At 46.6% G+C, this 18,273-nt stretch overlaps 1 protein-coding gene across 7 annotated transcripts in view; it reads right to left on the bottom strand.

Moving 5' to 3' along the window:
• TNRC6C (trinucleotide repeat containing adaptor 6C) overlaps window positions 1–18,273 on the bottom strand; it is a 148,860-nt gene that overhangs the window by 49,625 nt on the left and 80,962 nt on the right. For all 7 annotated transcript variants that reach the window (XM_078066167.1, XM_078066169.1, XM_078066168.1 and 4 more), the window contains exon 5: window positions 5,261–7,864. In XM_078066167.1, the coding sequence (XP_077922293.1) occupies window positions 5,261–7,864 (2,604 nt within the window). The remainder of the gene's footprint in view (window positions 1–5,260; window positions 7,865–18,273) is intronic.

Here is an 18,273-nt window from a genome sequence, read left to right as displayed (position 1 = left end):
TTAAAAAAAAAAACAAAACACAGTAAGAGTGGATTCTAAGAGTAACATATCAAAGAGGGAAAAAAATCACTAACACGACACGGTTCCAATCTCTGTGGGGTGTCACGGCTGTAAGATGGCAGAGATGGCAGCGGGCAAGGTGTGTATCACACATCTGAGACCTCGCCATGTGTGCACCCTCTGTGAGCCACCTGGCCTCTGTAAGCGGAGGCCCAGGGGCGTAAGGATTACACGAGAGGATGTGTGAAGATATACCGCGTGTGGTCACCAAGCACTGTCAGGCCACATTCATCACCCGGACCCCAGTGCACAAGGGCACATTTCGGCTGGAACTTTTCCAGAAGACTACGAGCAGCACGAGGGGCTCAAACTATGACCTATGAGGAACAGCACTGGGCATGAGGATTTCCAGAAGACAGTCCTGGGTAGGTGGGACATAATGGCTATTTTTAACCATCGGTTCTCCTCAGAGGGCCTTGTGCATACCTTTACTGCAATGTTAATCAAACCACTAAGTTCTATGTTACCATCCCTCCCACTGGACGGTGCCATGTCTCAGTGTCCATATCCCTTCGTTTTTGGCATCAATTACCTTTCTTCCTTCTCGCTTCCCCTCATTCCCTCAAGCACTTTACAAAATTTTAAAGTGCTTAGAAATGTTAGTCATGTATTAGTAAAAAAACAGGAGTCACAAATTCAAATACTCCAGGGAGCCAGCCAAGTAATGCACACAGGCCCACGTGAAAAGAACAAGAACACAAGCCTGGTACGACCCGCAGCTGCTGATCTGACCTCAGTGGCAGGAGTGTGGCAGACTAGAAAGCACAGGCCACTCCAGTTGACTGCTGCCATCCAAATCCAATGCGTCAGACCTTCCCGGTTTCCAAAAGAAGCCAGGAATCTGGAATTTTACATAAAACATTTTCATTAAAAATGTTGATTGACATGAAAAATGTGGGCCAATGAGGCACATTTGTGGGATATGGTGCAGTCCATAGACCACCAGGTTTCCGACCTCTGGTTTAGGGACAGAGAAGTGTATGTAGAGGCTGCAAGAGTCTTGAGCTCCATAACGGATTCCGGACATGGTGGCTCAGAGAGGTAAAAGTGAATTAATTGCCAAGGAATCTAAGGAGGCTGGAAGGGTCATGTCCAGCGGGTAGACCAGGGGAGGCTTTGGAGGGCAGTGGTATTTGCACTGAACTCAAAAGGGAGGACAGCCCTCCTTTTGCTCTAGCTGCTCAATGCTCACAGTGAAGACCAAACAGCTACTCACATGCTCGGGCTGTCCTACACAAGATGACCATCTCTGCCCCCGACGCCCCTGCCCAGCTTCCTTCTCCGCAGCACCCTCACCACCAGACACGCTGCATACATGCTTGCTGACCCACAAAGCCTTGGCCCCCCCTTGCTGGAATGCACCCCCACCAGGACAGGGGTTCTGCCTCCTCTGTTCCCTGCTGTCCCCCAAACCAGAATGCTGCCTGGCACATAGTGGGTCCTAATAAACACATGCTGGATAAATGAATGTTCATTTCCTATGCAACTGTGACATCTGGATCCTGAACACTGTCCAGCAGCCCTTCGGGGGTCCCTGGTAAGCCCTCTGCTCCATTTTGTATGTGGCTATTGCAAACTTCATCTCTGCTCCTACCCGCCCCCTCTGTACTGGAGACTGGTGTCCTTGACACTCGGAGAAAGAGAACCCCAGCAGGTGCCTGTCACCCTCTGGCCACAGACACCCTGGCCTCCTCTACAAATTGGGGAGAACACTCCTCTCGGCTAGATGCAGGGATCCCTTTCCTTTGCATCCATTCTCCCTCTCAATTGGCTCCTTTCTAGCAGTCTTTTTTTTTGAGAGAGAGAGAGCAAGCATGCACAGAGGGCAGTGGGGGAAGGGCAGATTTCACACTGAGCAGGGAGCCTGATACGGGGCTCGAGCTCACGACCCTGAGATCATGGCCCAAGCTGAAACCAAGAGTTAGACTCTAAATCGACTGAGCCACCTAGGTGCCCCTCCAGCAGTCTTTAAACAGGCTCCAAACTCTACTGTCTTAAAGTCTCTACTCCTGACCTAGCCCTCTAATCCCCGCTGTTCTCCCAGAGCTGCACCTCCAGCCTGAGCTCCGGCTGGGGCTGGCTTCTACATCCACCTTTGCTCCACCTCCATGGGACAGGTGCCCCCTGCTGTGCTCCTGGGGGAGTCAGTGAGTGACCTGCTCACGGGCCCACTCTCCCCAGCTCTGAACCCTCTCTGCTCACCTTTTTTCTTTGCTTCCACAACCAGTTTCCCAGCCTTGCTGCCACCTCTGTCTCCACGGCCCACCACTGTCCCAATCCAGGGCCACCATCACCATCAAGACATTGGCCGAACCTGGATCCTCCTCTACAGCTTTGCTTCCCACCGACCCATTCTTAATTTTATGGTTGGAATGATTCTACAAGTCAGTCTGATTGTTCAATCTCTGTTTCAAACTCCTCCCCCGGGGCGCCTGGGTGACTCAGTCGGTTAAGCATGTGACTCTTGGTTTTAGCTCGGGTCGTGATCTCAGGGTCTTAAGATCGAGCTCTGTGGGGCGCCTGGGTGGCTCGGTCGGTTAAGCATCTGCCTTCAGCTCGGGTCATGATCCTGGGGTCCTGGGATCGAGTCCCGCATCGGGCTCCCTGCTCTGTGGGAAGCCTGCCTCTCTCTCTCTGTCTCTCTGTGTCTCATGAATAAATAAAATCTCTCTAAAAAAAAAAAAAGATCGAGTTCTGTGTCAGGCTCTGTGCAGAGTATGTTTAAGACTCTCTTTCCCTCTCCCCCTGCCTCTCTCCCCACTGCTCGCGCACACGCTTTCTCTCTCAAATAAATCAATCTAAAAAACAAAAAACCAAAACCACAAAAACTTCTCACCAGCCTCTCAGTCCTCTGGATATAATCCAGCTCTTTTAAAGGCCTTTCCCGATCTCTAGCTTCTCTCTGCAAGGCCTTCCTATCACCCTAACACTTATCCCAACCACTGATCCTCCTCTGAACTTTTTGTCCAGGTACTTGTCTTTCTGTCCACATGGAGGTTTAAAGAGGGCAGAGCTCCTGTCCTCCACGCTATTATATCCTGAGCCTCTGTGTGCTATGCCTGGCACATAATAGTGTTCAATGATTTATTTCGAACGAGTGTATACCAAATAAAAGGATGAAGGTACCAGTTCTAGAAGCATTAACGTAGATGGGTACAAGAGCCCTGTAGTTACTTACTAAACCTTACTAACTATGGGGCTCTGCTGGGTGATCAGAATTCTTGGATTGAGGAGGTTGGGAGGTAGGAGCCAGGGGAATGGAAGTAACCAGCCTCAACTGGGTTTCCGACAGAGCTCTGGAACTGGGCAGTGGGGGTGCACCAATGGTTCTTTATTCATGCCTGTTTGAATGATGTTTGATGGTGAGAACGATCTTTTTTTAACCCACATCTCAGTGCATGACAGAGGCAACAAGCACTCAGCATCCATTCTACTGCCTTCTATGAGCCTTCCCGTATTAGACGCCCACAGCTAAAACACGTCACTCGCCAGATTCCCTTGTAGGTCGGATTTTGGATTCAAATTTGGTTCCATATGTAAGGTGATTGAGTGACCATGGAGAAAGAATTTAGTCTTGTCTTTAGGGCATGTTTATGAAAATTTAGGGATGGTAGAAAACTGGAAGGAATAACTAATATGCTGATTACAGAATCAGGGTACAGAAAGATCTCAACAGGCTGGGGGACTGGAATCCAAAGCTTTACCAGGGCCCAAGTTCTACATTTGGGACGAAGCGACCAAATGCACACAAATAATCCTGAGTGAGGAAGGGCTTTATAGTTTTCTTAACTATAAAAGAAAAACTTCAGATTCTAAACTGAATTTAGGACAAATAGTGTGACGTGGCTCAAAAGGGCTAAATGAAACTTAGACTTCATCACCAGAAGTAGGATTTTTAGGAGTGCGGGAACTTAGTCTCAACAAATTCTGCACTTGTTAAAACCATACTTGTAAACCAGTGACATTAGTTCTGGGCACAAAGGCTCTCAACAAGCTACAGCTTTTCTAGATGACAACAGAAAGGATTTAAAACCAGGACTCTGAGGAACAGTGGTAAGGACCCAGGAGTATTTCCTGGAGAATGGGTAGATGGGACAAGAAGCTCAGCCTTGCTTTGTAGAGTCCCAGAGGACAATGGTACACGAGCAATTACAGAAACTGGAGGGAGGCTGACAGAGGCTCAGTCTAAAAAGACAGGACAGCCAGAATTGGAAGGGCGCTGGGTGGGAGGCGGCCTCCCTGGCCCTGGCTGTGGGCCTTGCTGCAGAGGCCTCTAGCTGCGTGGGGACAATGCAGAAGGGGGAGGAAGCCCCTAAGTGTGATGCCCTGACTTGGGCTGGATTCTCCTTCTGGTCCCTCTGCACCCAGGGGCTCTGCGATTTGGGGAGCCCAGTTCTCACCGCTCAGGCCGACTCCGCGCCTGGAGCACAGCAAGACTGTGCGCCAAGAGCCGAAACCCTAGTTAGAAAGTGGGGCCACTGTCAGCTCCCGCTACACAGGCCAGCTGGGGCACGCCGCGTGTGTATTTCGTCACAATTCATGACCCCTGTGGGAAGATTCTGGTCCGGTCCGGCAAGACTCTTTGCCGCCACAGTGTCCAGCAGAGTGCCCTGCACAAAGCAGGAACTCAAAACCCAAGTTTTACTCTAATTTTACAATTTTTCTTCCAGCTGGAATCACAACACGACTCGTAGAATGCCACTACACGGACGATTCCGTTTCGGCGCCAACCACACGTCAGGAATGCTGTGGAGCTCGGAAGCCACCCGTGCATGGACTGCCCCGCAGGCCGGTGACACCAGAGATCTTGGCGATTGGTCCCCCAGCCCCCAAGCTCCCAAGCACTTCTAACCGAGGCTGGGCTTGAGGACCACTGGCTCATCCCATAAAGAAATGGAAACTTTTCTAAGCAAACACCAGCTAACACAACGGTCCCCCATCTTTCCTGAGGAGGATCTATTTCTCCTCTACTCTCCTTAAACTGAAAGTGTCAAAAATCTTTGCTTCCTGGGTAGAAAGCTATCAGAGAATCCTACTTTCTTTATTCTCTGGGGATAACATTTAAGTACAACGCTACACGGTGAAAGACACTTAAATCAGTGTCCTTTGCTATGTGAAAACACCATCAGAGTGTGTATACATAGGTAACGAGAATAAATGATTTTTTTAACTTCTAAAGTGACCTCAGTGCCCTCCATACCTGGACCGAGCAGCGGCGACCGACTCAGCTGGGCGCCGGCCTGGTGCGGCGGTGGCGTCTCGACCACGTCCGAGCTGCTGCTCGTGGTGGTGGGGGTGGTGGCGGCGGCGGCCGTGGTACTGCTCTGCATGCCCGGGTTGTTTCTATCCCACATGTTTACAGTTTTATTGTTGTAGTTGCTCGGGTCACCCCAAGCTGAGGTACCATCATCAATTTCCATTTTGCGTCGAATGGATGGTGGAGAAGGTTCCTCCCAGCCCGTGGCCTCACTGCTGTCCTTTTGTTTGACAGGGACTGGCCCCCCGATCCACCCAGTTCCTGTCTGTTTAACGGAAGCGGCTCCTCCCCAGTTACTCACATTGTTGTCTTGGGGTTTGCCCGCCCAGTTCTGTTGGGGGCCAGGTTTTAAAGACTCTCCCCAGTTTGTCCCTGGATTCACCTTTGCATTTGTGCCATTACCCCAGCCACTGGTCCCAGACCTGGTAGTATCATTCCAACCAGACCCTGACCGATTACTGTCAGCATCCCATCCAGAGCCATTTTTTTTCCCATCCCCCAAGTGTCCGAGGACAGAAGACGAATCTGCCCAATCTCCCCCTCCTGCATTCCAGGCTGGATTAGATTTTTGTCCGTCTCCCCAGTTTTGAGATTTGGGTTTCTGAGGCTCCCCCCAGGTGGGCGACTTGTCCTCCTGATTTACGGTCCCACTCCAAGCATGGCCACTCTTGGCGGCAGCAGCAGCATTATTAACAGCAGTAGAGCTTATCGAGTCCCCCCAAACCCCTGGGCCATTTGGCGCTTTGTTGCTGCTGTCTCCCCAGCCTGTGTTTGCTGGCCCAGCAGCCGGCGGTGCACTGGCCCACCCGGACACTGAAGAGGTATTTGTACTGTTCACGATGGACCCATCACTCTTCCCCCCTGAGTTTGAAGGCTGAGTAGCGGCACAGCCCCAGGCCTCTGTCCCATTGTCATTTTTTCTCTCAGACCTAGGGGACTCTTCAAATTCCCAGGCAGTGTTTTGCTTTACTGGAGTCTGTCCCCAGCCAGTATTAGACAGAACTCTTGGGTCAAGATCGTTCCTTGGCAATTGGATGTGCCCTTGGTCTATCATCCCTTTATCTCGCCTCCGGCCTTCTGCTCCTTCCCTCCCGGAGCTTCCTTCATTGTGACTGCCAGAACCGTCGCTACTTCCTTCACTTGCTGTCGTTCCAGAAGACGCAGCTTTGGCCCAAGAGTTCATGTGTTCACTGCCAGGCTGCATGGCAGGATTCTGGCTGCTAACACTCGGACTGTCCCACCCTGTTGATCCTTTCCCATTGATGTCACTGTTGGAATGCTGGTTTGGGGGCTTGCCCCATTCCCCATTCACACCGTTAGAGGTGCTCCTGCTGGGGTGGCCCCAAGCCCCCGAATGGATATGACTGACGCTGCTGTTGTTGCCACTGCCCCGTCCCCAGGCGAGGAGTCCAGGACCAGCAGGAGGGCCGGAGTCCCAGGCGCTTCCTCCACTTCCTTCCTTCTGCACAGCACTGCTGGATCCATTCTGCTTAGCATTCAACGCTGAGTTCACAGTGTCTCCATTCCCCTGACTGAACCCAGAATTGCTACTTCCTGTGGCAGGGTTACCTGGGGACAGTCCCCACACAGAACTGCTGATTCCTTCACCACCGCTCCCACTGACTTGAGAAACTGATGATCCGTTAGCACCAGGAAGGCCCTGCAGGTGGGGCGGGATGATGGCCCCCATACCGACAGCCATGCCCCAGTTTGGCAGTCCGTTTGTCTGCATTGCATTGACAGGGTTTGGTGAAGAGTTCATGGGGTTAGTGTTATTTGGTCCATCAGTGTTAAGGTTCTGAGGTTGTACGCTGAAAGACACATTCTGAGAAGTGGACGTTTGTGGTTCTGTGCTCTCTTGCGGCAGCAAGTTTCCCCAAGCACCTAAAGTGCCTGTTGGGTTCCCGTTCTGGTTGCCCGTATTTTGACCTATGGCACTGACCGGACTGCAAATACTGGAAGGGTTGCCTGTCGCCACAGTTCCTTCATGTCCAAGTACAGGCCAGGCAGCTGGGTTGGCATTAGGATTAAGGTTAAGATTAATGCCAGCGTTGGAGTTGGAAGCCCCCCAGCAATTCTGACTTCTCCCATCTCCGATCATGTTGTCCATTTTTCCATCCCCACCGCTGAGAGAGCAGTGAGCTGGGCCGGAGCTGGAGCCTGTGGCTACGGCCCACACTCTGGCTCCATTTCCATTACCGCTGGCGCCCCCTGCTCCAAGGGCACTCTGATTAGAAGGGCTTTGGACGAGCGCACCGTTGGTGCCATTATTGCCATTTGTCTTCTTGGTATGTCCAGTGAAGGTGCCCTGGGCACTCCCCGTAGCCATGCTACTGTTCTCTGAGCCACAGTTGGAGGCAGAGTCAGTGTCTGTGGTACATTCTGAGGCAGATTCAGTCTCTGCTCCTGTGATGGAAGGCCACGCCTCCTTGTCAGTCCTGTCTATTATCACTTTATCCCAGCTGCCGCTGGCTTCACCTCTGTACGTGGGCTGCTGTCCCCAGTGGGAACTTTCATAGTGATCTGCCAATCCACCGTGACTGAGATCTGAAAAACATGAAACACATTCAGAATTAGAGCTTCCTCTCATCCGTCAATGAATCCACTGTGAACTAGTCTTTGGAGGAAGCTCCTTATTTCCAGTTTCAACGTTGAAAGACAAGTGCTAAAAAATGACTTTAGAAAAAAGCTACCTGTCTTCATAGTAAGTTCCATGTTTCTAAAATGAGCCAATGTTTCTAAAATGACATTAATCCTCACCACTACCCGACACCGTTCTCTCTCTCGAGGGGACTCACGGCGCACATGAGCACATGAGCGTCTCTGACAGTAACCAGGAGAGGAATGCGGCAGGTGGGACACGGATGCGACCGCGCCACACCTGAACACACGCGGACTGTGGTGACAACACGTTCACGTGGGTTCTTGAATACAGTCCACAGTTCTCTTCAAGACCTCCAACTGGAGCTACAGTACGATACGGAGGCTACGCAGCTCACTCAGTAGAAAACAACTGTAAATACAGTGCAGAACCATGAAACAACCAATATTTTGGGGGTGAGTGACAGAGGGAGAGAGAGAAGAGGCGTTAGAAAATGCTATCTTATGTTATCGGGGGTATGGAGGGTTAGAAACAGTTCATTACATTTATATTACTTATCTGTTATCACCAGCAATTACGGTTTGCCATTATTAAACACAAATAAGAACTCTCTGAGGACTTTCTCCCCTTGCCCTCCATCTCCTTGAATCACAGTCTTTGCACTGGAGACCCCAGGATAACGTGATGCGCTATCTTCCATTCTAGCATTCATCTCGTTTCACCCTTAGATCCTTTTAAAGAATCTAGTATTTGCCATTGGCATTTTATTTCCTAGGATTTCTAGTTATTTGACTATTTCTAACATTGCAATCCAACTTATGCTCCAATGAATTTTTCCAGCAGACTTTATCTGAAGTATGGGTCATTTAAAACTAAATAAAAGTAATATAAAAAAATTAATTTAACCTATGCATACAACAAACTCACACAACTTAGAGATCCTTGACAGTTTCTTCAAACAGTATGATGTACAGATAACTGCAATAAAATATTTCTTCTCTTTTAGAACCTTTTCTTCATTATGTTTTCTTCAAAATTTTAACAAGAAAAATTTTACTCCTGGGAAGTAAAACTGGGTTTCCCACAGAAAACCTCTTTTAAAGTTTAATGGAGCTAAAAGAAAAACAGGGGAAGTGTGTAAAGAATGATCACTATCGCTACAAAGAACATCCTAGAGACAACTTCAACCTATTAAAAAAAAAAAAGGTTTTGTTGTCTGATTTAAAAGGGATGTAATGAATCCAGAATTTTGCTCTTGGTGCGCAGCAAAGGAAACCACCAATAAGATGAAAAGGCAAGCTACAGAATGAGAGAAAATATTTGCAAATGACGTATATGACAAGGGATTAATATTTAAAATATATGCAGAACTAGTACAACTCAACACCAAGAAATCCAAATAATCTGATTAAAAATGTGCAGAGGAGGGGCGCCTGGGTGGCTCAGTCAATTAAGTATCGACTCTTGGTTTCAGCTCAGGTCATGATCTCAGGGCTGTGAGATCAAGCCCTGCGTCAGGCTTGTGCTCAGCGTGGAGTCTGCTTGAGATTCTCACTCTTCCTCTCCCTCTGCCCCTCCTCCCCATGCTCTCTCTCTCAAATAAAATAATTAAGTAAAATCTTTGGGAAAAAACACGGGCAGAGGACCTGAACAGACATTTTTCCAAAGAAGACACACAGGTAGCCAACAGATACACGGGAAGATACTCAACATCGCTTATCATCAGGGAAATGCAAGTCAAAACCACAATGCGACATCACCTTATACCAATCAAAAAGACAAGAAGCAACAAATGTTGATGAGGATGTGGAGAAAAGGGAATCCACATACACTGTTGGGTCAGAATGCAAACTGGTGCAGTCACTCAAGAAAACAGTACGGAGGCTCCCCAAAAAACTAAAAACAAAAGTACCACAGAATCCAATAATTCTACTTCTGGGTATTTACCCTAAGAAAACAAAAACACTAATTCGAAGGCAGATGAACCCCTAAGTTTACTACAGCATTATTCATGATAGCTAAAATATATAAGCAATCCAAGTGTCCATCAATAGATGAATGGATAAAGATGTGGTATATATACACACACACACACACACACACAATAATGGAATATTACTCAGCCGTAAGAAAGGATTGAGATCTTGGGGCACCTGCGTGGCTCAGTCGGTTAAGCATCTGCCTTCAGCTCAGGTCATGATCCCAGGATGCTGGGATCGAGCCCCACATTGGGATCCCTGCTTAGCGGGGAGTCTGCTTCTCCCTCTGCCACTCCCCCTGCTCATGATCTCTCTCTCCCTCTCTCAAATAAATAAATAAAATCTTAAAAAAGAAAAAAAAAAGAAAGAAAGGATGGGATCTTGCCATTCCTAGAAACATGGATGGACCTAGAGGGTCTTACACTAAATGAACTAAGTCAGCTAAATGAATCAGAGACAGATTTCAAAGACAGTTAAGATATGAATCCACTTACATATGGAACCTAAAATGCAAATGAACAAATAAACAAAGACAGTAACAGACTCATAAATACAGAGAATAAACTGGTGGTTGCCAGAGGGGAGGGGGACTGGGAGATGGATGAAATCGGGGAAGGGGAATAAGAGGTCCAAATGAAATAAGTCACAGGGATGAAAAGTACAGCATTAAAACACATTAATTATGCCCTAGGTGAATCTGAAGTAGGTAATTCCAAGTGAAACTACAAAGGAAAAACAATGCTAGGCAACAGAAAACTTTAGAACCTAAATTACTATGAAAATACATTTTTTATTGCCAAATACTAGGGGCTGACTCTGCAACCTTGGTTTATGGCAATTTCCCCCACTGGTATTGCATGTGCTACAAAAACTAGCTTTCGTAATAACTAATTTAAAGAGATAAATGAGCCAATCATCATTTAAGGCAGAAAATAAGACCAAGTTAAAAAAAAAAAAAAAGATTACTGCTTATTATCAGCAAATCTCCCACAGTTCACTCTCCCATCAGTCTTGCTTCCCTCAGGGACAGGATATACCAGGACCAGGACAGTACTCACTGCAACCCACACCCAGCAGGCGGCAGGAGGTCACCAACGTGGCTTACCAATGCACTCCTTCCGATACCTGGAGTACCTTTTGAATACATAATATTATTTTTTTCTATTCCATAATAGGTCACAATGCAAAAGAATCAGCTCTCTCTTAATGGTCTAGAGGGTTTGTGTGGAATGCCTTTTGTCTACTGCTCAGCCCCCAATCTGCTGGACTCATACTCAGTTATACGTCAGGTTTGAAAAATGTGTTTGCATCCTTGGATAAGAAGGATAGCATCATAAGCCAGTGGAGAAAGGAAGCACCAGCTAATAGATGCTGTTGGGACATGTGGCTAGTCATACGGACAAAATAAGATCCCTGCCTTTTCTATCACATAGAAAAATCAGCTCTAGATGGATTAAAGACCTAGTTAGAAAAAGCAAAACTTTTTAAAGCTCAATAAGGAAATACAGGAGGCCATCTCTATGACCTGGGACACTCATCTTCCTAACGAGTTGATAACTTTGACTCTGTTAATATTAGAAACAACTGTATGACAGCAGATATCATATAAAGGAAGCTAAAAAAATAAGCCACGGACAGGAAGAAGAGAGAACAGAATAAAGAATGAAGAATCCCTAAAACTCAGTAAGAAAAAGACCAACAACCCAACAAAGGTGGAAAAACCACAGGAAGAGGCAATCCAGAGAAGAGGAGGCCCTCGACAGCCGCTACCACGTGAAATAATAACCGATCTCATCAGTAATCAGGAAACGCATGTGAACACCGAGAGATGTCCTTTCACACGGAAACAAGAGGACTGTGATTCCTTTCAGGGGAGACGAAAATGCGATTGAGCAACATCTGTACCATTTCTAAAGTAGAGAACTGAAGCAAATACAGCAAAAGATTATGTTACATCTGTACTATGCGTACAGTTATATTATTTTTTGTATACTTTCTTCTATTTTAAAAATAGATCAGAAAAATTGAAAAAACAATTGAATGCTTAATTGTGATATCAAACGAAGTGACATAAATGGAAATCCAAAGGGACCCAGGCTAAGCAGCCAGTGCTACTAGCCACAGGGAGGTAACGAAGAGAAGCGGTCAAACCTGCAGTGTTAGAAATCTGCGCAAACTTTATGCGTGCAAGGAGACTCGGTGTGATCACACCACCAGTCTGGCACTGAATGAAGTCTGATTCTGAAGGTGAATCCTGGAGCGCAGTTTTACAGCCATCACGCCTGCTTCATGATAACCAACCAGTACAGGTTGCCCGGACCAACCAAGGAATGTATGTACAGAACCCAAGCTGAGTGCCAGCTAAAGGCGCTCACTATCCGAACAAGCCGCGTCCCTCCTCCACTCCACAAAGTCGAGGACGGACGACATAATCCCTCAGGTTCTCAGCCGAAAACCGGATGATTTCTAGAGCTGCCGTACTTTCCATGGTAACAGGAGAATCACACACGAAAGTACCGAGCCACATAGCTCGCATGTTCAGTCTCAACCCCAGTACCAAAGCAAAGATTTCTTTTTATTGTGGTAAAATAACACATTTCCCATCTTAGCCCTTTTTGAGTACACAATTCAGCGGCTTAAGTACGTTCATGCTGTACAAGCATGAGCACTATCCACCATCCCAACCTGAAAGTGTAACCTATCACACAAGAAGTCCTCTCGCCCCTCTCCCCAGGCTCTGGTAACCACTGTGACCCTGACTATTCCATGTACTTCCTATAAATAGAATCGCACAGTATTTGTCCTTTTCTGTCTGGCTTATTTCTCTCAGCGCCATGTTCTCAAGGTCCATCCACATTGTAGCAGGTGTCAGAAACTCCTTCCTCCTTTTTAAGGCTGAATAATAGTCCACTGTGTGCATACACCACACTGTGTTTACCCACTCGTCCATCCATGGACAATGTGGGCTGCTTCACCTTTTGGCTGTTGTGAATAATGCTGCTATAAACAGGAGTATACAAGTATCTGTTCCAGTCCCTGCTTTCAATTCTTTTGGGTGCATCCCCAGAGGTGGTACAGCCGGATCATACAGCCAGATCATCAATCTAGGTTTAATTTGTTGAGGAACTGCCATACTGTCTTCCACAGTGGCTGCACCACGGTAAGCATTCCTACCAGCAGGGCACAAGGGCTCCGTTTGCTCCACGCCCTTGACCACACCCGTTAACTTCTGTTTGAACAGCAGCCACCCTAATGGCTGTCAAGTGGTATCTCACTGGGATTTGGATTTGCATCTCCTTAATAATTAGTAATGTTGAGCTTCTTTTCACATGTAAAGCAAAGATATTTTAATAATCAAACTGTTTAATTTGTTCTGTTTGAAATGAACAGAGTAAAAGACAAAGAACTACATTGTCTGGAAATAAAAAACCATAAAACCCAATGAGTTTTCAATAAATATTGTAGGACAATTCCAACATATGCCACCCTGCTACTCAGATGATTATGTTTTGGCATTTTCTATAAATATTTATAATCAAAATCTGAAACTGTAAATAAGAAACATGAATACAAAAACAAGCCAAAACATTTAATTTTCAAAACATTTATTTTTTTAGATTTATTGATTGATTGGGGGGAAGGGCAGATGGAGAGAGAGAGAGAATCTCAAGCAGACTCCCCATTGAGCGCAGAGCCTGATGCACAGGGCTCAGTCCCAGGACCCCGAGATCATAACCTGAGCCAAAACCAAGAGTCGGACACTTAACAGACGGAGCCACTCAGGTGCCCCCAAAACAATTTTAGACACTATGAGATGATAAAATATAGGGCAATGCTGTTGCTTATGAGAAAAATAAATAAACCTAGATCTTTACATTCGGAGCTACATAACATTCTGTAAGAAAAAGCAATTTATGAACCTCTCTGAGGTAGTGAGAGGCTAATGCTGATAAGTACTTCTGTACTTTCACAGGTAGTTCTCTCCCTTTAGATCTTTACAAGAGCAGCGAAGGGCCAAGGGTCAAAGGCTAACACTGGAATTAAGGAGATAATCACGTGAGAAAGATAATTTTTTTCATTTACATAAATTTAAAAATATCAAATTTCAAAAACACGCCGGTCACTAGGATAAAAAACAGTAACACCACCAAGATGTATCTAGGGCATCAGAGGAGCCAGGACAGCACGGACTGTTCCTAACAAGTATGTCCATCCTCTCAAGAAATGATCAGCACAACGAGAAAGCTCCCGCTGATGTTCATTCCTTCCCGGGGTTTGAGATAAAGAGCTCCAGAATAGCAGAGCAGGATCAACACCAATGTGGTGGTATGGGCAGGAAGAAAAGTCACTTCTACAAACATGCCCAATATCTGAAACAACAGAAGGGCAGGATCAAGTCATCCTGTTAGTTTACATATTGAATATCTCTAGAATCTTCCATTTAAAAATGAGAAACAGAAGGGCACCTGGCCGGCTCAGTCCGAAGAGTACGCAACTCTTGATCTCAGGGCTGTGAGTTTGAGCCCCATGTTGGGTGTAGAGATTACTTAAATGAATAAATAAAACTTAAAAGAAAGAGAGAGAAACAAAAACCTCCCCGTGAATAGCCCCCATTCAAGCTCCCTCATTCCTTGACTGGAATATTATAATAGCTCTCCAGCAGCCTCCCCCATACCCACCCCCGCTCCTCTCCAGGGTGCTCTACACCAAGCATTCTTTCCAAAAGGACATCCAGCAGATCACAATGCTTACTTGAACACTTCAAAGGCTTCTTAACATAAAGACCCGAAGTCTTTAAGCAGCCTACTAGGCTTGATTCTCTCTTGGGACTCATTTCCCACTGTTCTTCCCCTCGCTCGGTGCTCAAGCTAGTTCCTCAAGGCGCTATCTGCACTCTGCTACCCCAACAACCTCAACAACAGGGCCTCAGAAGAAGCTGTCCCTGACCTGGACTCAGAGTCTACTCTTTTATCTCAACTTGGCTGACACTTCATCTGAGAAGCTCCCCCCCGCCCCCCTGTCTGGGGCCCTTGGACACATTCATCCTAACAGTCTGCCTCTCCTTTTAATTCACTTAGACCAGGGGTTGGCAAACATTTTCTGTAAAGGGCCAGATAGTAAATATTTTAGGCTCTGTGGGCCAGATGGTCTCTGAAACAACTACTCAATCCTGTCACTGTGGGGCAAAAGCCGCCATAGAGAATACGTAAATGAATGAGTATGGCTGTGTCCCAACAAAACTTTATTCACAAAAGCAGGTGGCAGGCTAGATTTGGCTCGCGGGCCATGGCTTGCCAAGCCCTGATTTAGATGATAACGATTATGGAGTGCCTCCTACGCGCGGGCTGGGGACACAGTGCCGAACAAGACAGACGAGTTCCTTCTCTCCTAGAGCACACATCTTGGTGTGCAGTATCCGTCCATGTGGCAGTCTGTCTCTCCCTCTAGGCTGTAAACTCTGACGAGGCAGGGACCGCCCATTCTTCTTCTCCAGCGTTCAGCAGGGCAGCTGACACATAATTGTCAGTGAAAAAGTTTAGATAAAGTTCACATTCAGTCAAAGTTATAACTGGCACTACAAATCTACAAGTGAAACACAGTTTCCTTCAAAGATAAGTTCCAGAACCAGAGAAGTCGATCTGTAGCAAGACATTTTACTTAAAACAAAGCAAACTGCTGAGCAGTCGTGTGCTTCACCGCTCCACCCGCGCGATCTCTTCCAGGTTCTGAAGATGCTGCAGGTTCCGGGCAACCTCGCGGCCAGCCACATCTGTCCCCAGGCTGGTTTCACCTGCTGCTGACATTTAACGTCTGTCCTGCCATTACTGGGACACCGCTACGCCTTCCTCCTTCTTTCCCTATCTCAACTGTTCTTCTGTTTCTTACTTCTTTGGTTCTTCAGCAACATCAAAATAAACTAGGTCTCCAAAAATTAATTCAGGGGCAGGACATGGAAACAGAAAGTACATAAAGAGTAAATAAAAAGTAAACAGAGGGTATTCTTGTGTTTATTCTACCATTTAAAAGCTCTCTTTCTGGGCGCCTGGGTGGCTCAGTCTTAACGAGGCATCTGCCTTCAGCTCAGGTCATGATCCCAGGGTCCTGGGATCGAGCCCCGCATTGGGCTCCTTGCTCAGCGGGAAGCCTGCTTCTCCCTCTCCCACTCCCCCTGCTTGCGTTCCCTCTCTCGCTGTCTCTCTGTCAAATAAATAAATAAAATATTTAAATAAATAAATAAATAAATAAATAAAAGCTCTCTTTCCAAGGGCAGGTTCTAGGTATTTCTCTGAAAATTATGAATGAAAAAAAAAATTAAAAAGCCAGGGACTATACATCACACTGAGCTATTAGTTTACCGTCAGAAACAATTCCGAAGTAGTGCACCCTATCATTATTTGTGGAGGTGGGCATCAACAAACATAGAGAGGGGCGCCTGGCTGGTTCAGCTGGAAGAGCATTCGACTCTTATCTTGGGGTTGTGACTTTGAGCCTCACCTTGGGTGCAGAGATTACTAAAAAAATAAAACTTAAAAAAGTATATATAGATATGTATCTCTCTCTCTCTCTCTCTATATATATATATACACATATATATAGACAATTGAACTGCTTCAATGGCATTATTTGGGACAACTGGTGAAATTTAAATGTATTAAATTTAGATATATTAGATAATAGGATTATACCAAAGTTAAATTTCCTAAATTTGTTCTCTTATATAACCATACTACAACCGTACATCTTTGTATATAGGGGATATTTAAGGGTTATGATATCTGCAATTTACTTTCAAATGCCACTCCAACAAAACAAACAAATGAGCACACGTGTGGGATGAGACCCACGCAGGATGACCAACAGAAAGCCCAGATTATACACAGCAAAGATTAGTAAAGCATCCCTCCTGTATTTTTTATGTTAAAAATAAAAGTTTTCATTTTCTACACATTATTATGTTTGGAACACGTAGCCCCTTGTCAAAGATACCTGAGTTATCTTTTTTTTTTTTAAGATTTTATTTATTTGTGAGAGAGAGAGAGTGTGAGCGCACAAGTAGGGGGAGCGGCAGGCAGAGGGAGAAGCAGGCTCCCCGACGAGCAAGGAGCCCAATGTGGGACTCAATCCCAGGACCCTGGGATCATGACCTGAGCCGAAGGCAGACGCTTCACTGACTGAGCCACCCAGGCGTCCCAATAACTGAGTTATCTTTGACAGAATGCCAATTAATTTGCCAGGAGATAGCCAGAAATCTGTATGGTACCAAAGATGTTTGCCTTTAGTCCCCATTTCCCCAGATGACAGCAATGCTGAGACTGCCAAGTTTAGGGCAGTCAGGTCTACGAAAACATAAGTGAGAGCCCACATGAGCTGCCCCTGGTACAGAACACAGAGGGCAAGGAGGAATGACTTCGGCCATGAGACCACAGTCCTACCCCCACCCCAGGAGACGGCGCCGTGCATAACATGACACCTGGGACCCAGGACTGGACGACCAGAAGATACATGCACCAGGCTGTAGAATTAATATTAGAATTAGAACACCAGAGTGCCTTCCTTACTTTTTATATTAAAAAATAAAAACAAATGCTAATTTTTCTCTATTCCCCACTTCGGTGGCCGTAGTTGAGGCTAAGATGGTAATAATCTAATCTGAAGGCCCTGTTATGGGAGATGGAGAGATGGAGTTATATTTAAGGTGGCAGAATTCACAGGACCTGGTGAAAGACTGGACATGTGGGGAGCAGGAGAGGAGGATTCAAGAGTGATGTCCAGATGTGGGGTTTGGGTCCTGAGTGGATGATAGTGCCAACCACTGAGCTCGGGAGTACTAGAATAAGAGTAGTTCTGGGAAGGGAAGGCTGGGGAAGGGAGGTGATGGGTGCACGCTTGGCCAGGTGAGTCTGGGGTGGTTGCAAGACATCCAAGCAGATATGCCCCAACGTCCTGGGAGAAATAAGCCAGAAGTTCAGATGTGAGTGTTTCAGCTCATTAGCGTAGGGTGTGCCCATGTCCCCTCCGGTCTCCGTGTGGACTAGCCCAACACTGCAGGTGCTTTATCTAGCTCCTTAAAAGGCCCTCACTGCCACTCCTGTCTCCTCTCCAGGCCTGTCACCCTCCTCAACAGCCCGGTCAAGTGGGAGCTGTAGCTAACAGCTGTAGCTGAGAAATCTAGGTGCTGTCACTGAGCAGTACCCTCTTCCTCAAAAGCAAGAACATGTCTGCAAGTGGTTCGCACCAGGAGACAAGTGCTCGGAATTCAGAGGTGAGCTGAACGTTCTGAAACTAGGGATGAACGGTGGGAAGGGGCAAAAAGGAGTGAGAAGACTAGGGGAGAAGAGCAAAAGGACGGAAGAGATGAAAGCAGATGAAGAAAG

This window comes from Halichoerus grypus, chromosome 2 (genome assembly GCF_964656455.1).
Source record: "Halichoerus grypus chromosome 2, mHalGry1.hap1.1, whole genome shotgun sequence".
NCBI classification, from domain to species: Eukaryota; Metazoa; Chordata; class Mammalia; order Carnivora; family Phocidae; genus Halichoerus; species Halichoerus grypus.
This window is presented reverse-complemented; position numbering and strand designations above follow the sequence as displayed.